General features: G+C 43.7%; 2 protein-coding genes across 2 annotated transcripts in view; both read left to right on the top strand.

Moving 5' to 3' along the window:
* The window catches only part of FAM32A (family with sequence similarity 32 member A), a 271,335-nt gene that overhangs the window by 135,950 nt on the left and 110,970 nt on the right, over positions 1-24,415 (top strand). The gene's annotated exons all lie outside the window — the stretch shown is intronic.
* On the top strand, positions 14,784-15,731 carry LOC129624341 (olfactory receptor 1361-like). The gene has a single exon (XM_055542101.1). The coding sequence runs from the start codon at positions 14,784-14,786 to the stop codon at positions 15,729-15,731; it is 948 nt and encodes a 315-aa protein (XP_055398076.1).

The raw sequence follows: 24,415 nt of genomic DNA, 5'->3' as shown, positions 1-24,415 counted from the left end.
TCGTGGCTGTCCAGTTCAGTTCAGTTCAGTCGCTCAGTCGTGTCTCTTTGCGACCACATGGACTGCAGCACGCCAGACTTGCCCGTCCATCACCAATTACCGGAGCTTGCGCAAACTCATGTCCATCCAGTCGGTGATGTCAACCAACCATCTCATTCCTCTGTTGTACCCTTCTCCTCCCGCCTTCAATCTTTCCTAGCATCAGGGTCTTTTCCAATGAGTGAGTTCTTTGCATTGGGTGGCCAAAGTACTGGAGTTTCAGCTTCAGCATCAGTCCTTCCAATGAATATTCAGGACTGATTTCCTTTAGGACTGACTGGTTGGATCTCCTTACAGTCCAAGGGACTCTCAAGAGTCTTCTCCAACACCAAGGTTCAAAAGCATCATTTATTTGGCGCTCAGCTTTCTTTATAGTCTAACTCGCCCGTCCATACACCATGGCTGTAGGTTGACTTTTCCGCCGCACTATGTAGGTTATGATGTACACGCTCACAGAGCGTATTTCCCAGTTCGGACGCTCGGGGGCGCCAGGACAACACCGCGCCAGTAGGTTTTCTAGAAGACTCGGAAAATATTCCATCACCCGAAGAAAAAATTAAAAACCACACAATCTGATGATGGGAAACATAAAAGGAAGCTGAACAAAACAAAATCAATAAATATTTGTATTTATTGTCTTCTTAAACTCATAGGACATCGATTTCATTCATTGTTGTCTTTAACACCAGGGCTTCCCTGGTGGCTCAGACGGTAAAGAGTCTGCCTGCAGTGTGGGAGAACCGTTTCGACCCCTGGGTCGGGAAGATTCCCCTGGAGAAGGAAATGGCAACTCACTCCAGTGTTCTTGCCTGGAAAATCCCATGGACAGAGGAGCCTGGCAGGCTACAGTCAATGGGGTCGCAAAGAGTCAGACACGACTGAGCAACTTCACATTCTTAACATTCCTACAAAATGTCACCAAGTTGGAAAGTTACTTGTGGGTTAGGAGTGCTCCGTTTACAAGAATTCCTGCAAATGCAGGGTGAATTATGCTGTATAGGGGTCCTGAATGTAAAAGAAATGAAGACCTTTCATTTTGCATTCATTTTTACCTCCCAAAAACTTTTTAAATAATAATTATTAGAGAATGGACGAAGACTTGAACACCTGTACACGTCACCAAAGACAATACGCAAAGAAGGACATGAGAAGATGTACAACATCGTTAAGTCATTGCTGCTGCTGCTGCTAAGTCGCTTCAGTCGTGTCAAGTCACAATGAAATGCCGTTACACACCTATCAGAATGGTTAAAATAAAAAACACTGACAAAATCGAACGAGGATGCAGAGTAATCAGAAGTCTCATAGGTTACTGGTGGGAATGCAAAATGGTTTGGAAAAGAGTTTGACAGTTTCTTATAAACTTACATCTACCATGTAACCCAATAATCTTAATCCTAGGTATTTACCCTGAAGAAATGAAAGCTTGTGTATATGAATATTCAGAGCAGCTTTATTTGTAATAGCCAAAAGCAGGAAACAACTTAAATGTCTTCCAACAAACAGCTGTTCATCCACACAATGAAATGCTACTTGGCATTAAAAAAGATCGAACTACTGATAACATATAATGACCTAGATGATTCTCTAGGGTTGTTGAGTAAAAGAAACCAACCTCAAAGGTCACAAGTCTGTACAATATTATTTACATAACATTCTCAAAATGACAAAATTATGGGGGTTGTGATTGCCAGATTATGGTTGCCAAGGGTTAGGAAAGTGTGGGAGTGTTGATTACAAAGAGGCAGCGTGAGGGAGTTCCTTTGGATGATGGAACAGTGTTGTGTCCTGATTGTGGTGGTGGTTACTTGACTGTACACAAGTGACAAAATTTCACAGAGCATTTCAAAGCAGTTGCGTGAATATTAAAATTGGTGGATTTCAAATAAGGCCTTTAGTTAATTAATAATGTCAATGTCCCGGTTTTTATAACTGCCTATAATCATGTAACTACACACGATATTTATATGTAAATATATAATGCATTATTATATTTAAATTCATTATATGTAAACATATGTTGTGGTGGTTGTTTAAGTTGCTAAGTTGTGTCCAACTCTTCGTGACCCCATGGACTGTAGCTCCCCAGGCTCCTCCATCCTTGGGATTTCCCAAGCAAGGCTACTGGAGTGGGTTACCATTTCCTCCTCCAATGTATATATATATAATGATATAATTGTAAAAAGTTTTATTGTAGGAAGCTGAGTGAAGGATACACAGGACCTCTCTGTATTATGTTTTTGACTTTCATGTGGATCTAAAATGATTTCAAAATAAAAAGGTGTAAAAAAATAAAAAAAAGTATGTACTTTACTAACATTTTTTATTTTTACTAGAGTGATTCTAGCTTTCAGCCTATTTTGGTGTGCATAACACAGTTTCCATGTGCCCAAACAGGTAGACCTATATGTTGTATTATCCATTTTTATCTCAACCAATCATCAAAAATATCTCCTGTGACATAAAAGAACACAGGTTGACCCTAATGCCAACCCAAAAATGTGGGCAGAGACTTCTCGACCCCTAAAATGTCTTCTCTCTACGTTAGACATATTGTGAGGAGGAAAGGCAATGACAAAGAAACCAGTAGCGACCAGAAATAGTCAAACATTTTTCAACTGTCAAAAAGCACATTTGTAATAAAGGTTCCATCCATGACCCTCAATAATGAACTTTGTCCCAGGATACCTTGAAGTATTAGCTAATATTAACGTTACTGCTGGGCTTCCCAGGCAACACTAGCGGTAAAGAACATGCTCTCCAATGCAGGAGTCATGAGATATGGGTTCGATCCATGGGTCTGGAAGATCCCCTAGAGGAGGGCATGGCAACCCACTCTAGTATTCTTGCCTGGAGAATCCCATGGACAGGGAAGCCTGGCAGGCTATACTCCACACCTTTGCAAAGAGTCAGACATGACTGAAGCGACTTAGCAGGCAGGCAGTGTTACTGTCAGGGTGGTTTGAAACAACCAAGAGTTTATTTCATTCTAATAGCTTCCCCTTTTCACTTAAACTTGGGAGCCCTGTTTTATAATGTTGATAATGCTACTAGTTTTTAAATATTCACATAGTCGGGGGTATGTGCCCAAATATATTTTATCAATAGATATGCAAGTTCAAAATTATTTGGAATATAAAAGGTGGTCAAAGTGATTATTCATCAGGGAAATGCGAGCCACAACCACAATGAGACACCACTTCATACCACCCATTAGGGTGGCTGTAATTTAAAAAAAAAATGAGTGTCAGTGAGGATAGGAAGAAATTGGAACTCTTGTGCATGGTCAGTGGAAATAGAAATTGGTACAGGCACTGCGGCATACAAAATTAAAAATAGAATTACCATATGACCTAGCAATTCCACTTATGGGTGTGTGTGTGTATGTATATATATATATATATCTCCAAAGGAAGTGAAAGCAATGTCTTGAAGAGATATGTGTATGCTCATGTTCGTAGCAGCATTATTTACAATGCCAAAACGTGAAAGCAATTGCTACATGAACCAGCAATCCTGGTTCTATGAATGTACTCAAAAGAATTGAAAACAGGGACTCCAACAGATGCCTGTAAGCCAGAGTTCACAGCAGCACAAGTCACAGTAGCCAAAAGTGGAAAGTACCCAAATGTCCATCAACTGGTTAACGGATAAACAGTGAGTGGTCCATTCATACAATGCAATATTTTTCAGACAGAAAAAGGAATGAAGCATTGGCACATGCTACAATGTAGATGTGGAGAAGGAAATGGCAACTCACTACAGTATTCTTGCCTGGGAAGTCTCATGGACAGAGGATCCTGGCAGGCTACAGTCAAAGAGCTGGACATGACTGAGCACGCACACACACATAAGGTAGATGAACCCAAAAACGTTATGTTAAGTGAAGGAAGTCAGATGCAAAAGGTCACACATTGTACGATTTCATTTATGTGAGATGTCCAGAATAGGTAAATCCATGGAGATGGATTCAAGGTTGGGGGGATGGGAAATGGGGATTGACTGCTAATAGGTATGAAGTTCCCTTGTAGGAGGGTTAAAATGCTTGGGAACTAAACAGACGTGGTGGTTGCCCAACATTGTGAGTGTGCTAAATGGCACTGAACTGTTTACTTTTTAATGGTTAATTACTTTTTAATGGTTAATTTTATGTCATGTGAATCTCACCTCAATTAACAAGTAATGTTTGCAGGGAAGGAGAAATAACACATGACATCCCTTATTGTGGAATCCAAAAAGAGATGATACGCATGAACTTACTTACAAAACAGAAAGAGACTCATAGACATAGAGAATAAACTTAGGGAGCTTACAGTTGCTGGAGGGGGAAGGGTGGGGGGAAGGGATAATTAGGGAGTTTCGGGTAGACATGCACACACTGCTATATTTAAAATGGGTAACCAAACCTACTGTACAGCACATGGAACTCTGCTCAATCTTATGTGGCAGCCTGGATGAGGGGAGTGTGGGGGAGAGTGGATACACGCATATGTATGGCTGAGGCCCTTAACTGTTCACCTGAGACTATCACAACCTTGTTAATTGACTTACTCCAATACAAAATGAAAATTTTTTCTTAAAAAAGAAAATATCTGCAAACCATTGTTCCCAGCAGTGGGAAGCCAAGGACATACACTAGTGGTCAGACAGGTCCCCCAGAGCTGGGGGATGTCCTCTGAGCCCAGAACTTGCAGAAAGTTCCCCCAAAGAGGCCCAGAGTCACCTTGATCCTGAGCTCAGGGGTCAAAGAAAAACCCCAGAACAAGACGTGGTTGCCCTCTTTCCCAAAGAGACGAGCCGTCAGGGACAGAGTGTGGAGCAGACAATTAGCCGGTGCCCTAACAAGACACGAGGGACTGAGCCTGAGGTGTGAGGATGGACGGGTAAATTGGGCTCTGCCGGGTTCTCCTGCTCCCTTCTGTGGGGCCAAAGACCTCGCTCCACGTGGCAGGCAGCCCAGGAAATTCTCCCAGCAAAAGCTGTGTCACCTCCTGCCAGACATCTCCAAAGCCAGAGGAGACACCTACCACAGGTGAGTGGGGAGAGAGGGAAGCAGACAGGAAAAGAAACTAGCAAGATGGGGGCTGTGCCTCTCCAGCCAGGCCTGCTGTATGACCTTGGGAAAGTGACTTTGCCTCTCTGAGCCTCCGTTCACTAGTCTGGATAATGAGTACAAAAAAATGGGAAGCAAATGTTATGTGGCAGCCCGGATGGGAGGAGAGTTTGGGAGAGAATGGATACATGTATAAGTCTGGCTAAGTCCCTTTGTTGTCCACTTGAAACTATCACAGTATTGTTAACTGACTATACTCCAATACAAGATAAAAACTTAGGTAAAAAGAAAAAGGAAGCAACCTGTGCACAAGGCCTGCCAAGAGGTTCCAGCTTCTGGGTCCTTCATCGCAGAGTTTTAAGAGCTTTGGAACAAGTTCAGTTCAGTTCAGTTGCTCAGTTGTGTCTGACTCTGCGACCCCATGAACCACAGCACGCCAGGCCTCCCTGTCCATCACCAACTCCCAGAGTCTACCCAAACCCAAGTCCATTGAGTCGGTGATGCCATCCAACCATCTCATCCTCTGCTGTTCCCTTCTCCTCTTGCCCTCAATCTTTCCCAGCATCAGGGTCTTTTCAAATGAGTCAGCTCTTCACATCAGGTGGCCAAAGGATTGGAGTTTCAGCTTCAGCATCAGTCCTTCCAATGAACATTCAGGACTGATCTCCTTTAGGATTGACTGGTTGGATCTCCTTGTAGTCCAAGGGACTCTCAAGAGTCTTCTCCAACACCACAGTTCAAAAGCATCAGTTCTTCGGTGCTCAGCTTTCTTTATAGTCCAACTCTCATATCCATACATGACCACTGGAAAAACCATAGCCTTGACTAGACATATCTTTGTTGACAAAGTAATGTCTCTGCTTTTTAATATATTGTCTAGGTTGGTCATAACTTTCCTTCCAAGGAGTAAGCGTCTTCTAATTTCATGGCTGAAATCACCATCTGCAGTGATTTTGGAGCCCAGAAAAATAAAATCAGCCACTGTTTCCACTGTTTCCCCATCTATTTGCCATTAAGTGATGGGACTGGATGCCATAATCTTAGTTTTCTGAATGTTGAGCTTTAAGCCGACTTTTTCACTCTTCTCTTTCATTTTCATCAAGAGGCTCTTTAGTTCTTCTTCACTTTCTGCCATAAGGGTGGTGTCATCTGCATATCTGAGGTTATTGAGATTTCTCCCGGCAATCTTGATTCCATCTTGTGCTTCCTCCAATCCAGCGTTTCTCATGATGTACTCTGCATATAAGTTAAATAAGTAGGGTGACAATATACAGCCTTGACGCACTACTTTTCCTATTTGGAACCAGTCTGTTGTTCCATGTCCAGTTCTAACTGTTGCTTCCTGACCTGCATATAGGTTTCTTAAGAGGCAAGTGAGGTGGTCTGGTATTCCCATCCCTTGAAGAATTTTCCACAGTTTATTGTGGTCCACACAGTCAAAGGCTTTGGCATAGTCAATAAAGCAGAAACAGATGTTTTTCTGGAACTCTCTTGCTTTTTCAATGGCGATTTGATCTCTGGTTCCTCTGCCTTTTCTAAAACCAGCTTGAAGCGACAAAATACACATGCATGCAAGAAATGTTAGCAAGGGACTTCCGTGGTGATCCAGTGGTTAAGAATCCACCTGCCAATGCAGGAGACACAAGTTCAGTCCCTGATCCAGGAGGATCCCACATGCTGCAGAGCAACTAAGCCTATGCACCACCACTTCTGAGCCCAAGAAAAGCCACAGCAATGAGAAGCCTGTGAACGGAGCTAGAGAAACCCTATTTACAGCAAGCAACAAGGGCACAGTAAAGATAAACAAATAAAGTTTTAAAAGAACTGTTAGCTATTGGTAACAGAGTAATAGGGATCCAGTGCAGGATTTTAAGCTAGGGAGAAGCAGGTCATCTCATCCTGGTAGAGGCCATTGTGGAGGTTGAACCAAAAGAGCCAGCCTGGAGCCAAAGTGACCAGAGAAGGAATGGGTTTGGAATCTAACAGTGACAAGATGAGAATCTGGCAGGGTGCTGGGAAGGAGAGGAGGGGTTGGGAAAAAGAGGGGGGCAGGTTAAACTGTCAGTTTGATGCAAGTGGGGTTAAAGGAGATCTGGCTGCTGCCCAAATCTCTGGCCCTAGTGACTGGGTAATCAGCAGGGTCACTGCTAAGCTCAGGTACAGTGAAAGAACAGGACTGAGGGTAGATGCTGAGCAGGGTTTGCTACAAGGTTTGTGGGGACCTGGGCATGCTCAATAGAAACAGACACCCAGGAGGTATGTCTGGACCCTTGGGATGGGAGTTGAAGAGACAGTGATCTTGACCACAGAACGGGGTGGCATCCATCATTACTTGCCCACTCATCTGGGGCCTCTCTCTCCTAGTGAGTTCCTTGAGGATAGGAGGGGACCATGATAGGTTTCCCAGATGGCTCAGTAGAGAAGAATCAGCCTACCAATGCAGGGGATGCAGGAGACCCGGGTTGGATCCCTGAGTCAGGAAGATTCCCTGGAGAAGGAAGTGGCAACCCACTCCAGTATTCTTGCCTGGAGACTCCCATGGACAGAGAAGCCTGGCAGGCTACAGTCCATGGGGTTACAAAGAATCAGACACAACTGAGCAACTGAACATGCGGACCATGGTGTGTGTGTGTGTGTGTGTGTGTGTTGTATGTAATATATCAGGCATGCAAAAAAAAAAAGCATAGATCATAACTCATGCTGGAACACAGCTGTATTCACCACTCAACTTAAGAAGTAGAGCATCCACGTACATCTCCCTACTCCCATGTTCTTGTTTGCCTCCTTCTCCCTCTTCTCCCTCTCTGCTTGTCTGGCTCTCTCTCTCCCCTCCACTCTCCCCATCTCTGAAATAACCAACATCCTACATTGAGTCTTTATCACTCCCAGGCACATTTTTCATCTTTACTACACAGGATGTGCCCACCAACAACATATAGAATTGTGCTGCATGTGTTAAGCTTTATGTTTACATGGCATTATTCCACATGGATTCTTCTGTGATGGTTTCCTCATGCTTTTGACATTCATCCAGGTTAGGGCTGTCCCACATTTGCCCCCTTTCTGTGACTTATAGTGTGCGCTAAGTACCAAGTTGCTTCAGTCGTGTTCAACTCTTTGCAACACTTTGGACTGTAGCCTGCCAGGCTCCTCTGTCCATGGGGTGTTCCGGGCAGGAATACTGGAGTGCATTGTTGTGCTGTCCTCCAGGGAATCTTCCCGACCCTGAGATTGATCCCACGTCTCTTTTCTCCTGCATTGGCAGAGGGGTTCTTTATCACTGGCACCACCTGGGACTTACAGTAGCATCCACCGAATGGGAACATGGTAGCTGATGGATGCGCCTCTATCACGAACGAATGCTTCTCTTTCCAAACTTCCTCGAGCATGCCTTAGAGTGCACCTTCAGAAGAATTCCTCTGTGGTAGAATTGCAGGTGGAGAGAGGTACTCTGTCTTTGTCACCAGCTCAGAATTACTGGCCACATGTTGGGGAACACCTCAGTGAAGATGCACAACAAGTGGTCAGTGAATCAACAAGAAAGTGAAATAGGACATGTAGACTCCTGGGGCAGGAGAGGAGAGGAACAGGGCAGCAGGCAGACGGGCTCAAAGGGAAGGTCCTTCCCCAGGCCCAGAGAACACAAGTCATCAGAGGACCAAGGAGTGAGCAGTCACTGCGCACTGATCTATCAGAGAGAGAAGGACTTGAGATGACTCGTGGAAGCCAGAGCAAAGTCCTGAAGGAAGAGCCTTTGAGGCAGAGAAAACAGCAAGTGCAAAGGTCCTGAGGTAGAACCAGTCTTGGACCAAGAGACCTGTGTGGCTGGGAGACAGTGAACAAATGGAGATGGGGGAGGTCAACAGGGGCTAGATGTCACAGAGGTTGAGATTTTTTTTTTAACTTTTTCTTTTTAAGATTCCACATATATGTGATACCATGCACTATTTGTCTTTCCCTGTCCAACTTATTTCACTTATCATAAGGTTCTCAAGGTATATCTATGTTGTTGCAAATGGCAGGATGTCCCTCTTTCTCCTAGTTGAATAATATTCCATTGCATATATATATATATACATATATATGTATATATATATATAAAACACCACATCTTCTAGAAGTTGATCAACTTCTATCCATCCGTCCACTGTTTTCATATCTCAACTATTTTAAACAATGCTGCACTAAACATGAGAATACAGGTATCTCTTTGATGTCCCATTCTGATTTCTTTTGGATGCATAACTACAAGTGGGATTGCTGGATCATATGCTAGTTCTATTTTTAATATTTGAGGAAACTGCATATTGTTTTCCTTGGCAGTTTCACCAGGATTTGGAATTTTACTCCAAACTTTGTGGGGAAAAAAGTGTGATGTGAAGTCAGTCAGTTCAGTTGCTCAGTCGTTTCCGACTCTTTGCGACCCCGAGGACTGCAGCATGTCATGCTTCCCCGTCCATCACCAACTCCCGGAACCTGCTCAGACTCAGGTCCATCGAGTCAGTGATGCCATCCAACCATCTCATCCTCTGTCATCTACTTCTCCTCCCACCTTCACTCTTTCCCAGCATCAGGGTCTTTTCCAATGAGTCAGCTCTTCGCATGAGGTGGCTAAAGTACTGGAGTTTCAGCTTCAGCATCAGTCCTTATGAATATTCAGGACTGATTTCCTTTAGGATTGACTGGTTGGATCTCCTTGCAGTCCAAGGGACTCTCAAGAGTCTTCTCAACACCACAGCTCAAAAGCATCAATTCTTTGGTGCTCAGCTTTCTTTATAGCCCAACTCTCATATCCATACATGACTACTAGAATAAACCATAGCTTTGACTTGACAGACCTTTGTTGGCAAAGTAATGTCTCTGCTTTTTAATATGCTGTCTAGCATATTAGTCATAGCTTTTCTTCCAAGGAGCAAGCATCTTTTAATTTCATGGCTGCAGTCACCATCTGCAGTGATTTTGGAGCCCCCCAAAAATGAAGTCACTGTTTCCATTGTTTCCCCATCTATTTGCCATGAAGTGATGGGACTGGATGCCATGATCTTAGTTTTCTGAACACTGAGTTTTAAGCCAACTTTTCACTCTCCTCTTTCATCAAGAGGCTCTTTAGTTCTTCTTTGCTTTCTGCATCTCTTGCATCTCCTGCATTGGCAGGCAGATTCTTCACCACTGTGCCACCTCAGCCTAAAATGTAAAATGTTAAATGTAAATGTAAAAATTTTACTTTTCAGAAACAATTAAAAAGTATTGAACACAAAAAAGTAAGTGATGAAACAGAAACGCAAGGTAATTATAGAAATGAAGAAGTGTGATATACCATTTGAAAACCAACAAAATAAATATCAATCCCAGGTATGTGGTAGGGGAAAGCTCTTAGGGGGTCTACTACTAAATCTTAGGAAAATGAAATCATTGTTTAATGACAAGAGTAAATTTAATCTATTGAATCCTAGAAGTTGATCCGAGTATATCCATGAAGCTCTATGGAACAAATCTTAATGAAATTAAGGTGATTAAATAAATAAGACAACTAAACCATTCTTAGGCTTCCCTAGTGGCTTAGACTGTAAAGAATCCACCAGCAATGCAAAAGACCTGGGTTCAATCCTTGGGTTGGGAAGATCCCCTGGAGAAGGGCATGGCAACTCACCCAGTATTCTTGCCTGGAGAATCCCCATGGACAGAGGAGCCTGGGGTCCATGGGGTTGCAAAGAGTTGGACACAACTGAGCCACTAAGCACAGCACAAACCACTCCTAGGACTTAATTGCACCAAGAGGCATTGAATACATAAAATTCTCAGACAGGGTTATGAGAGGTAGGACTTTGCTTTTAATTTTAATTATGTTAGTTTAGTAGAAATTAAGAGAGAACTCAGCACCTTCAACAATGCTATTGACATTAAAAGAAAAGCAAGAATTTCAAAAGCTGCAACAGACCTAGTGGTAATCACCTTCAGGTCTGTCCCTCACTTCTCATTTCTGACCTCATCTCCTGTGCTCATTCTGGTTTCTTTGATGGTCCTTGAATAAACCAGAGATGCTCCTTCCTCAGGGCCTTTGCACTTGCTGTTCCCTCTGCTTAGAACATTCTTTTCCCCGGGATATTCTTATAGCTCTGTTTTCTACTTCTGGCCCATATAATATTTCCCTTAATCAGGAAGAAGGAGCTTGAACAAAAGTAAATTGGGTCTTGCCTTCAAGTTTCCAATCCCAAAGAAAGGCAACGCCAAAGAATGTTCAAACTACCACATAATTGTACTCATCTCACACGTTAGCAAAGTAATGGTCAAAATTCTCCAAGCCAGGCTTCAACAGTACATGAACCATGAAGTTCCAGATGTTCAAGCTGGTTTAGAAAAGGCAAAGGAACCAGAGATCAAATTGCCAACGTCCGCTGGATCATCGAAAAAGCAAGAGAGTTCCAGAAAAACATCACCTTCTGCTTTATTGAGTATGCCAAAGCCTTTGACTGTGTGGATCACAACAAACTGTGGAAAATTCTTAAAGATATGGGAATACCAGACCACCTGACCTGCCTCCTGAGAAATCTGTATGCAGGTCAAGAAGCAACAGTTGGAACTGGACATGGAACAACAGATGGGTTCCAAATAGGAAAAGGAGTATGTCAAGGCTGTATATTGTCACCCTGCTTATTTAACTTACATGCAGAGTACATCATGTGAAATGCCAGAATGGATGAAGCACAAGCTGGAATCAAGATGGCTGGGAGAAATATCAATAACCTCAGATATGCCTCTGGAGAAGGCAATGGCACCCCACTTCAGCATTCTTGCCTGGAAAATCCCATGGACGGAGGAGCCTTGTGGGCTGCAGTCCATGGGATCGCTGAGGGTCGGACAAGACTGAGCGACTTCACTTTCACTTTTCACTTTCATGCATTGGAGAAGGAAATGGCAACCCACTCCAGTGTTCTTGCCTGGAGAATCCCAGGGACTGGGAGCCTGGTGGGCTGCTGTCTATGGGGTCGCACAGAGTCGAGCACGACTGAAGTGACTTAGCAGCAGCAGCAGATATGACTTAGGGATTGAGCCCATTCCCCTTGCATTAGAAGCGTGGTGTCCTAACCATGAAGAAGGAAATGGCAACCCACTCCAGTGTTCTTGCCTGGAGAATCCCAGGGACTGGGAGCCTGGTGGGCTGCTGTCTATGGGGTCGCACAGAGTCGAGCACGACTGAAGTGACTTAGCAGCAGCAGCAGATATGACTTAGGGATTGAGCCCATTCCCCTTGCATTAGAAGCGTGGTGTCCTAACCATGAAGAAGGAAATGGCAACCCACTCCAGTACTCTTGCCTTGAAAATCCCATGGATGGAGGAGCTTGGTGCAGGCTACTATCCATGGGGTCGCAAAGAGTTGGGCACTACTGAGCGACTTCACTTTCACTTTCAAACCATAAATGTAATTGGTTTTCCTACCTTTTCATGCCAATTTATTCCATTAAAAATATAATGAAATGTGCTTTTAAATCCTCAACAAAAAAAAAAGAAGCATGGTGTCCTAACCAGCGGACCTCCAAGTGCCAATTACCCATATTTTTATTTTTAAAAAATTGTTTTTCATTCTAAAAATATAAATTAAATGTCACAGGTTCTAGTGAGTCTTACACAGTCATAAAACTGTTCCAGGTTGCCCAGACTTCTGCAAGTATCAGATGTTCTAAGGCTGCTATTCACTGGGAATATCATTTCTTCTCTGTCCATCCACAAATACAGCAGAGTACTGTTTGCGACATTTAATAAGAACATTACCCAAGCTTTTTTGCCTCTTCATTCTGCATGCTTTCTTTTCATACTTTCTTGTAAGCTTTTGATTTTATAATCATCAGAACATTGCACCTACAAGTTAGACAAAAACTACAGGGCACAAGCAACCGAAGTAAACCTTAACTATTTGAAACCAAGACCAGCCTCAAAATTCAAAGATAATGTTTACTCAGACTGAAGAGGAATGAAAGTGGGTCATTTGTAGATGTGGATGGATCTAGAGTCTGTCATACAGAGTGAAGCAAGCCAGATAGAGAAAAACAAATGTTGGATATTGCCGCATGTATGTGGAATCTAGAAAAATGGTACAGGTGAACTTAGTTCCAGGGCAGGAATAGAGGTGCAGATGTAGAGAAGAGATCTGTGGACACAAGAGGGGAAGGAGAAGATGGGACAAATTGTGAGAGTAGGATTGACATATATACACAGCCATGTGAAAATAGCTAGCTAGTGGGAAGCTGCTGTGTGACACAGGGAGCTCGGCTTAGCTCTCTGTAAGGACCTAGAGAAGGTGGCCTGGGGTGGGGGGTGGGGAGTGGGAGGGAGGCCGGGGACGGGGTGTATATGTATACATATAGCTGATCCCCAGGTGGCGCTAGTGGTAAAGAATATACCTGTCAATGCAGGAGATGTAAGAGAAACCGGTTCGATCCCCAGGTTGGGAAGATCCTGTGGAGGAAGGCATGGCAACCCACTCCAGTATTTTTTTTTTATGGTTATTTATCTTTTTAATTGAAAGATAATTGCTTTACAGAATTGTGTTGGTTTCTGCCAAACATCAACATGAATCAACCATAGGTATACATATGTCCCCTCCCTCTTGACACTCCAGTATTCTTACCTGGAGAATCCCATAGACAGAGGAGCCTGGTAGGCCACAGTCCATAGCGTCGCAAAGAGTCAGACACAATTGAAGTGACTTAGCACACACGCATAGCAGAGTCACTTCTTTGTACAGCCGAAACTCATACAATGTTGTAAAGCAATTATACTCTGATAAAATAAATAAATACTAATAAATATAAAAAATGAAGATAATGATAAATTGGTACATCTTGCATAGCACAGAGCATTTTATAGGCACACAACACACTGCTTGCAATTGTTGTTGCTGTTTAGTCACTAAGTTGTGTCTGACTTTTTGTGACCACATGGACTGGAGTCTGCCAGGCTCTTCTGCCCATGGGATTATCCCAGTAAGAATACTGGAATGGGTGGCCATTTCCTCCTCCAGGGGATCTTCCCGACCCAGGGATTGAACCTGCCTCTCCTGCAGCTTCTCCATTGGTAGATGGATTCTTTTCCACTGAGCCATCTTAATTTGAGTTCTCCCCAAAGCAGATTCTGAGTCAAGAACTTGAGTGCAAATATTTATTTGGAAAATAATCCCAGAAGACTTGGTGAGTGTTTGGGGAAAGAAGGTGTGGATGAGTAGGGATCCATGTGAGAACACACCCCAGAGCTCCCTCACACAGAAGGGATGAAGCTGGGACATTCACCCAACAAGCCCAGTCCCTCACTAGCCAAAAGTCGTTCTTGGGATGTCAACTGCCAGCACTTCCTCGTTACACCGTGTGCAGGTTAAGCCTGCTCCAGTGATCAGATAAAGCCTTGGTGCACAGAGACACAGGTGGTAGAGGTGAGAGATGGTCAGTGTGCTTAGGAGCTATCCACCAAGCTGCTAGTGACACCCTACTGGTGGGCTGTGAAGAATGAATGGTGTGTTTATGTGTTTACTGACGGAAATGATCCAGCAAATGGGTGGGAGGATTCAGCTGCAGAAAGAGTGGGAAGAATTGATGAACGGCTGAACTAAGGAGAGGGGATGAGATCCACGGTGCAGAGGAGGGGCTGCCTTGACCAGGACCCTGGACAGCTCCTCCGTTTCCTTTCTGATTGATTCAGGATGGCTGAAATTGGGGCAAATCTCACCCTGGTCTCTGAGTTCCTGCTCCTGGGCCTCTCGGAGGACCCCAAGCAACAGCAGCTGCTGTTCATACTCTTCCTGAGCATGTACCTCGTCATGCAGCTGGGTAACCTGTCCATTATCCTGGCCATCGCCACTGACGTCCGGCTCCACACTCCCATGTACTTCTTCCTGGCCAACCTGGCCTTCATGGACATTTGCTTCACCTCCACCACCATCCCCAAGATGCTGGCCAACCACGTGGCAGGACACAAAGGGATTCCTTATGCTGGCTGCCTGGCCCAGATGTTCTTCTTCATCTGGTTCGCCGGCATCGACAGCTTCCTGCTGAGCGCCATGGCCTATGACCGCTATGAGGCCATCTGCCACCCTCTACACTATGCCCTGTCTGTGACACCACAGCTCTGTAGCCTCCTGGTGGCAGCGTCCTGGACTGCAGCCTTCGGGAATGCCCTGACCCACACAGTATTACTGACCCGTCTCTCATTCTGCACCCACAACCAGATCCCCCATTTCTTCTGTGACCTGAGCCCTCTGCTGAAGCTCGCCTGCTCTGACACCTTTCTCAACAATGCAATGGTATACACTGTGGGCGCCCTGCCTATCATCACCCCCTTTGTGGGCATCTTGGTCTCCTACACGTGCATCTTTGCTGCAGTGTTGAGGATACCGTCCACGAGAGGCAAGCGGAAGGCTTTCTCTACCTGTGGCTCTCATCTCTCTGTGGTGTCCCTGTTCTACGGCACCATCATTGGGGTTTATTTCAGCCCCATGTCCTCCCACGCAGCCCAGAAGGACACGACTGCTGCAGTGATGTACACTGTGGTCACTCCCATGCTGAACCCCTTCATCTACAGCCTAGGCAACTGTGACATGAAGGGCGCTTTGGGGGCCCTCATCAGCAGGAGGCCAGTTTTTATTCAGTGACCACAGCATTGCGACATCTGAGTGTCCAGATTCAGCCCCCATCTGTCCTGAACTTTCCTGCACAGTCCCAATCTTAGACAGTTCCTACATTTCACTCTTGGTTCATTTGTTTATTACTTTATCCTTCCAACAGGTATTTATTGAACATCTGTTACATTTTACTATGGGTTGGTTACTATTTATACTCTTTCAAGAGTCTGGCAGGGGACAAACAAAGTCTCCGACCTTGTGGCACTTAAACTGAAGTCTAAAGAACTCATCATGGTCAAAAGGAAGTGCTCTAGAAACGAGAGAGACCAGGATTCAAGTGCTATTTTGTGTTAAGGTCAGGTTAAGCTGCTGTAACAAAGAGGCACAAAGGCAAAAACTCAAAGGGCGTATGGTTTTGCAGATTCTTGGACGTTTTAGCAATAGAGTTCCTTCAAAAAACAGCAGACATCTGGTCTAGTACTTCTAGTTGCTAGGAACCATATACAGTGTTTTTTTCCTAGCCAAAGTTCTTAAGTCTATTTAATTTACTGTATTTGGTTTCTTGAACTACCTACATCTTTGTCATTCTCTGTTAATATTCATTTGAAATAATAGCCTTGGGCATGAGGCAAAATCCCTATTTAAACTGTTTGAGAGAAGAGAAAGTTGTTGGCTCTTCCAATCGTGCGGTATTTCTGACTTTCAAAACTGGCTTGTTCTTGGGTCAGATCACCTCTTTCTTGTGATTCCTTGCTGTTGCAGTTAAGGAGCGGTCAACTTATGGTGGCATTCTCACTCTTCCCAATCACTTCTAGAAACACAGACGCAGTAGACCTATGGTCTACATTTCCGGTAGGTTATACCAGATGATGACATTACCAAATATTGTTCTTTGACATAACAAGGTTCACCAGCATTCCAGTCTGCAATATGTGTGTCCATGCAACCAGGTCACTAGACTAGTACAACTAATTTTTTATTTTTGTGATTAGAACACTCCACTTCTGATACTAATTTTTGTATTAGTTAGGATGAATAGCCTATTTGCTATATTAGGGTTTCTATAACAAAGTACCACGAATTGTCAACATATGGCTTAAATAAAAGAAATGTGTTGTCTTGCACTTCTGGAGACCCTCAGTCTGGAATCAAGGCAGTACCAGTTTGCTTTCTTCTGCGGCATAAGCGAATGAACGTCTCTTCCGTGCCTCTCTCCCCACCTGGTGGTTCACTAGCTCTCTTTGGTGTCCCTGACTCGTAGATACCTGCTTTCATCTTTACATGTCATCCTCCCTGTGTGCATGGCTATCTCTAAATATCCCCTTCTTATAAGGACACCAGTTACTTTGGATTAGGAATCCATTTTACTCTAATATGACCTCATCTTAACTATTATATCTGCATGCATGGGTTCTCACTCTGTCATGTCTGACTCTTTGTGACTCCCTGGACTGTAGCCTGCCAGGCTCCTCTATCCATGGAATTTTCCAAGCAAGAATAATGGAGTAGGGTGTCATTTTCTACTTCAGAGGATCTTCCCTACCCAGCGATCAAACCCGCATGCCCTATGTCTCCTGCATTGCAGGCAGATTCTTTACCGTTGAGCCATCAGGGAAGCCCAGGGCTGTACATCAAAATTTCATGTTATTGATAGTTACATAATCCAGATATGTGTCATCATAGTGGGTCTTGTGACCCCTGATAAGATCAAGAAGGAATGAAATCTTTTAAAGAGTTGTCTAATTAATGCTAGGAGCATGTTGCTCTCTACAGCTGAGGAGGTACTCCTATCAGTGGGGAGGTTTGGTGTATAACACACAGTTACACAATCACAGTTGAGGGGAGAGAGGAGGTCAAAGGGCAGAGACAGCTTTTTATGTTTAAATTTTTATTGTCTTGTCATAAAATATGAATTTTACTTCACATCGCATTTCAAAAGAAGACTCTGGAGAGTCCCTTGGACTGCAAGGAGATCCAACCAGTCCATCCTAAAGGAAATCAGTCCTGAATATTCATTGGAAGGACTGATGCTGAAGCTGAGGCTCCAATACTTTGGCCACCTGATGCAAAGAACAGATTCATTGGAAAAGACCCTGATGCTGAGAAAGATCAAAGGCAGGAGGAGAAGGGGACGACAGAGGATGAGATGGTTGAATAGCATCACCGACTTGATGGACATGAGTGTGAGCAAGCTCCGGGAGTTGGTGATGGACAGGGAAGCCTGGCGTGTTGCAGTCCATAGGGTTGCAAAGAGTCGGACACAACTGAACTGAACATTTCATGGAAGGAGATACCCTTCTTGGGAACGCTACAGCCATCTGATTCCTCTGGCGTGATTTAGGGACCTGGGCATTACTTTAAGGTTCAAAGAGGCATAAGCTCAGTGCATGGTTTCAAGATAATTCTCTGTGACACTCAGCAGGCTATTTGCTCCCAGGCAGTAGCCATACCCAAAGCTTTTTCCTGGCCAAAGTATTTGTATTGCTTGATTTACCCAGGTCTGTTTATCACCTGGTGGCTGGACCAGCCCTTGTGGTTCTTACGATCGCAAGACACACCTTAGCAACAACCACTGGGCAACTTTGTAAAAATAAGATTTCTTACTCACAGGTCCTCAAGGGTATAGGATCCACTAGGGGCCACATAGTGAAATCACAGGTAGAGAGACAGCACAGACATGGCGCTCTGCCCTTATTAGAGTCCAAGGAGCGGGGTGCCAGAGGTTTTTCAAGTTCACTCTTTATTGTCTAGTTTAAAACCTAAGAACAAGAATGAGGGTACGGGAAGGGAGAAGTGGGGCCACTCAAGCGGTCAGTTATCGAGGTTACCCAGAACTTTCTGCAAGGAGAGCTTCATGGCTGGGGCTGATACCAACCAAGGTTCTTAGCCTTCCCCAATCAATAGAAACTTAAAGAAAAAGAAACAGAAACTCAGGCAAGGCTTTGCTGAGGCTCCTGCTGTAACAAAGAGGAGCGAGAACAAGTAACAATTTCCCTTGCTTGCTCAATCCCTTCATGGGTGAGCTTGCTTGGGAGCTTGTTCTTTGTATAGGATGAGGGTGGAGGTGCATCTAGCGGCTGGCCAGAGGGGTGGCTTAGGTGGTTTGCACACCCTTTTGGTGGTGTTGAGTGCAGGGGGCATGCACAGTACCCTGGTTTTGCTCCTGACACCCACTTTTTGCTCCCAGCTCTTCAGAAGTGGCAGTAGGGGTTCTTTGGTCTTTTTATGTCTTTTGTTCATTTGCTGAAACTGTGCTTGAAAGAAAGTGAAAGTGACAATGCTCTGAAGTGTCTGACTCTCTGCGGCCCCGTGGACTGTAGCCCACCAGGCTCCTCCGTCCATGGGATTCCCTAGGCAAGAATACTGGAGTGGGTTGCCATTTCCTTCTCCAGGGGATATTCCCAACCCAGGGATTGAACCCAGGTCTCCTGCATTGCAGGCAGACACTTTAACCTCTGAGCCACCAGGGAACTGTGCTTACCTGCAGTTATTTTTAATCCCATATAGTTTTCTTTTTGTTTTTGTTTGCTCTAGGAGAGGTGTGTCCAGTTGCAAACATTGCAGCTGTGCAGCAAAGGGTCCCAGGTCCCAGCCTGTCTCAGGGCAGCCTTGTTCCTCATCTGGTTGTTTATCTTAGTAACTGTGTCATACAATTGCCAATATGTTTATTCAAGATGGATGAATTACTATTCAGGCATAAAAAAAGAAGGAAAAAAACCATGCCATTTGTGACAATTTAGACCTGGAGGCCATTATGCTAAGTGAAATAAGTCAGGCAGGGAAAGAAAATACCATTTGATCTCATGGCAACCCACTCCAGTACCCTTGCCTAGAAAATCCCATGGATGGAGGAGCCTGGTGGGCTGCAGTCCATGGGGTCGCAAAGAGTCGGACACGACTGAACGACTTCATTTTCACTTTCACTTTTCATACAATTATATGTGGAATCTAAAAAACAATATCAGGAACTTCCCTGGTGGTCCAGTGGCTAAGACTCATGCAGGGTCCCAATGCAGGGGACCAGGATTCAATCCCTAGCCAGGGAACTAGACCCTTCGTACTGCAATGAAGACTTGACACAGTCAAATAAAGAAATAAATATTTTTTAAAAATAAAAAAAAATCAACAAAATGAACTCATAGAGACAGAGAACAGATTGACGTTTACCAGAGGCATGGAGTGAGTGGTAGGGAAAATGGGTAAAAGTGGTCAAAAGGTACAAACTTCCGGTTCTAAAATAATTAAGTCATGAGGTATAATGTACAGCATGGTTCATGTAGTTAATAATACTGTACAGTATATTTGAAAGTTGCTAAGCAAGTAGATCTTGAAAAGTTCTTTTCAAAAAAATATTTTGTAAGTACATCTGGTGATGGTTGGGTCTTTCTGCTTGTTTTTATTATAGTTGATTGTGTTAGCTTCAAGCATACTGCAAAATGATTCAATTATACATGTGTATGTATGTTACGTATCAGTTATGAGGTAGGAGATAGATGGGCTCCGGGTTGGGCATTTACAATCAGCCAGTCTCCTCTTTGAATTTCCTGAGGGAAGAGATAGGCGGGCTCCAGTTGAGGAATTTACAACCAGCCTCTTGTTTGCTTTCAGAAATGAAAGTAACAATAGAAACAGGGTAAATAGTCATTAAAGAATGTGTACAGGCCTCCTGCAAACATCTCAAGGGAATAATTATGGCAAAGATAAAGAGAGGGGAAAAAAAAAAAAAAAAACCCTGTTTGAGTAAAGGATAAGGGAGACACACAAGGGCTCCTTGGTGTCAAAAGTCAGGAGATAACTCCAGGCCATAAAGAGTCTTGCTCCTCCCAGAAGCCTTCACTTCAAGATCCATCTTAGCTGAAGGGTGTGTGTGTACCCCAGGAGAGGGTCCCAGGGTAGAGCAAGTGTGGAAAAAGAAACCCAGATTTTTGGCCTGAAGGAAGACAAAGACCAGGAGAACCAACCTATATAAATGATTTAACCGCCTCTTTGCCGTGCGCCTGCTCACTAAGGGGAACGCCCACACCCTTTCCCTCTGGCTGTGCATCTCTGCCTTGCTTCTGTCTCAGCTAAACCAACTCTTTCTCTCTGTGCTCTCCCACTTGTTGTTGTGCTATGTCTCTAATAATAAACTTTGTATCTGCATTCACAGTTTCTGCCTCCACGATAAATGCACTTTTCAGTGGGGACAAATATCCAGAGAAAATTATCTTCTAGCTTGTAGCCCTTGCTGGTCTGGTGGCTAGGATTCCTGGTTCTCATCCAGACTACCCAGGTTCAATTCCTGGGCAGGGAATTAAGATCTTTCTTGCTTCATGCCACTGCTCCCTGCTGCCTCATTTAGATCAGTTATACATGTATATCTATATTTTTTAAAATTCTTTTCCATTATAGTTTACGGGGATGGTTGTTAACTAGACTTATTGTGGTGGTCATTTGGTAATATATACAAATATGAAATTATGATGCTGTGCACCTGTGTGTCACCTTGGATATGTCATTTCACCCTCTAAGCTCCAGTTGTCTCATGTATAAAATAAGGGTAATAACACCTAGTGTAAAGGGATGTTAGGAGGAGTGAATGAGATAATATGGTTCATGAATGACAGGCAAGCAACGTGATTTTAGATGTGCAATGAGGACTTTCCTGGAAGTCCAACGGTTAGGACTCCACACTTCCACTGCAGGGCACAAAGGTTTGATCCCTGGTAGAGGAACTAACATTCCGCGTGCTATGCATCTTGGCCAAAAAAAAAATTTTTTCAATTTTTTAAAAGTGTGAAATTAAAATTTTAAAATTGACAAACATATTTTACTTAAATGTAAATCAGGAGAAAACATAATTGGCACCTAGAGCCTGCACTATGATGAGGCCAAAGAAGTTATGTGAGATTATTTTTAATTGTCATATGGTAATAATATGGTGGTTTAGTCACTAAGTCGTGTCCGACTCTTGCGACCCCATAGATTGTAGCCCGCCAGGCTCCTCTGTCCCTGGGATTCTCCAGGCAAGAATACTGGAGTAGCTTGCAATTTCCTTCTCCAGGGTATCTTCCCAACCCAGGAATCAAACCCGGGTCTTCTGCCTTGCAGGCAGATTCTTTACCAACTGAGCTATAAGGGGTAATCAAAACAATGTAAACAAGTGTTTTACAACCACACTCTCTACAAAGAATACCTAAAAAGACAAATTTCGTTGCCTTCTCAAAACTTTGTCACTACGTTAATCATTTCTAGTTGGAGACACTTTTTTTTTTAACTTTTTAAAAGACATGTTTGTTGAAATGGAATTTACATTCAGTAAAACTTGGTTTGAAATTTGACAAATGCAATCATCATCATAGTTAAAGTGTAGAACAGTTCTTCAGCCCTGTAAACTTAAAAAATATTCACATCCTAAAAGTTGAGAACTACATTTTACTGGGTGTGAATTTTTAAGATAGTATCTCAAGTAACCCTGAGAGAACTGCTCTGAAGAAGCGAGGGGGGAGCCAAGATATATAGAAGCTTTGCAATGAAGGATAGGTAGTCTGAACATCAAACAATTATTGTTGATGAAAGAAAACCAGACATGTCAACTTAAGGAATTTAGCACTTTTCTTTGTATGGGAAGATGCAAGAGTCTGAGCTCACTGAAATGATTCTTTTGATAAACACCTTAGCTATCTAGGGCCAGTATCTTGGGTTTTCACATCCTGAGTTCCTCAGGGCTCACCATAGGGGGTGGTTGCAATCTGATGGCTGCTAGATGGCAGGTATTCTTTCCTTCCTGAGTTCCCTTAGAGCTCACCAGATCACGTTGGAGGGCAGTAATTGCTGATGACTGTGACATCCTTTGTTTACCGATATGGCAGGCAATATTCCATTTATTAGCCCCCCAACCCCCACCCCAAAACCCTATGCAACCAACTCTTCCCTGATTCTTAGGAATCCACTGATTTGTCAAAGGGGTCAAGTTTAATCATTAAACTGATCTCAGATCAGATCAGATCAGATCAGTCGCTCAGTCGTGTCCGACTCTTTACGACCCCATGAATCGCAGCACGCCAGGCCTCCCTGTCCATCACCAACTCCCGGAGTTCACTCAGACTCACTTCCATCGAGTCAGTGATGCCATCCAGCCATTTCATCCTCTGTCGTCCCCTTCTCCTCCTGCCCCCAATCCCTCCCAGCATCAGAGGCTTTTCCAATGAGTCAACTCTTTGCATGAGGTGGCCAAAGTACTGCAGTTTCAGCTTTAGCATCATTCCTTCCAAAGAAATCCCAGGGCTGATCTCCTTCAGAATGGACTGGTTGGATCTCCTTGCAGTCCAAGGGACTCTCAAGAGTCTTCTCCAACACCACAGTTCAAAAGCATCAATTCTTCGGCGCTCAGCCTTCTTCACAGTCCAACTTTCACATGCATACATGACCACAGGAAAAACCATAGCCTTGACTAGACATACCTTTGTTGGCAAAGTAATGTCTCTGCTTTTGAATATGCTATCTAGGTTGGTCATAACTTTCCTTCCAAGGAGTAAGCGTCTTTTAATTTCATGGCTGCAATACCCATCTGCAGTGATTTTGGAGCCCAGAAAAATAAAGTCTGGCACTGTTTCCACTGTTTCCCCATCTATTTCCCATGAAGTGGTGGGACCGGATGCCATGATCTTCGTTTTCTGAATGTTGAGCTTTAAGCCAACTTTTTCACTCTTCTCTTTCACTTTCATCAAGAGGCTTCTTAGTTCCTCTTCACTTTCTGCCATAAGGGTGGTGTCATCTGCATATCTAAGGTGATTGACATTTCTCCCGGCAATCTTGATTCCAGCTTGTGTTTCTTCCAGTCCAGCGTTTCTCGTGATGTACTCTGCATATAAGTTAAATAAACAGGGTGACAATATACAGCCTTGACGTACTCCTTTTCCTATTTGGAACCAGTCTGTTGTTCCATGTCCAGTTCTAACTGTTGCTTCCTGACCTGCATACAAATTTCTCAAGAGGCAGATCAGGTGGTCTGGTATTCCCATCTCTTTCACAATTTTCCACAGTTTATTGTGATCCACACAGTCAAAGGCTTTGGCATAGTCAGTAAAACAGAAATAGATGTTTTTCTGGAACTCTCTTGCTTTTTCCATGATCCAGCGGATGTTGGCAATTTGATCTCTGGTTCCTCTGCCTTTTCTAAAACCAGCTTGAACATCAGGAAGTTCACGGTTCACATATTGCTGAAGCCTGGCTTGGAGAATTTTGAGCATTACTTTACTAGCGTGTGAGATGAGTGCAATTGTGCGGTAGTTTGAGCATTCTTTGGCATTGCCTTTCTTTGGGATTGGAATGAAAACTGACCTGTTCCAGTCCTGTGGCCACTGCTGAGTTTTCCAAATTTGCTGGCATATTGAGTGCAGCACTTTCACAGCATCATCTTTCAGGATTTGGAATAGCTCAACTGGAATTCTATCACCTCCACTAGCTTTGTTCGTAGTGATGCTTTCTAAGGCCCACTTGACTTCACATTCCAGGATGTCTGGCTCTAGGTCAGTGATCACACCATCGTGATTATCTGGGTTGTGAAGATCTTTTTTGTACAGTTCTTCTGTGTATTTTTGCCATCTCTTTTTAATATCTTCTGCTTCTGTTAGGTCCATACCATTTCTGTCCTTTATCGAGCCCATCTTTGCATGAAATGTTCCTTTGGTATCTTTAATTTTCTTGAAGAGATCTCAAGTCTTTCCCATTCT

This window comes from Bubalus kerabau, chromosome 1, assembly GCF_029407905.1.
Source record: "Bubalus kerabau isolate K-KA32 ecotype Philippines breed swamp buffalo chromosome 1, PCC_UOA_SB_1v2, whole genome shotgun sequence".
Taxonomy (NCBI): Eukaryota; Metazoa; Chordata; class Mammalia; order Artiodactyla; family Bovidae; genus Bubalus; species Bubalus kerabau.
Note: the sequence above shows the minus strand (reverse complement) of the source record. Positions and strands in the feature narration are given on the sequence as shown.

Coding starts and splice junctions, on each gene's coding strand:
- LOC129624341 (XM_055542101.1), top strand. CDS start 14,784: ATGGCTGAAATTGGGGCAAATCTCACCCTGGTCTCTGAGTTCCTGCTC.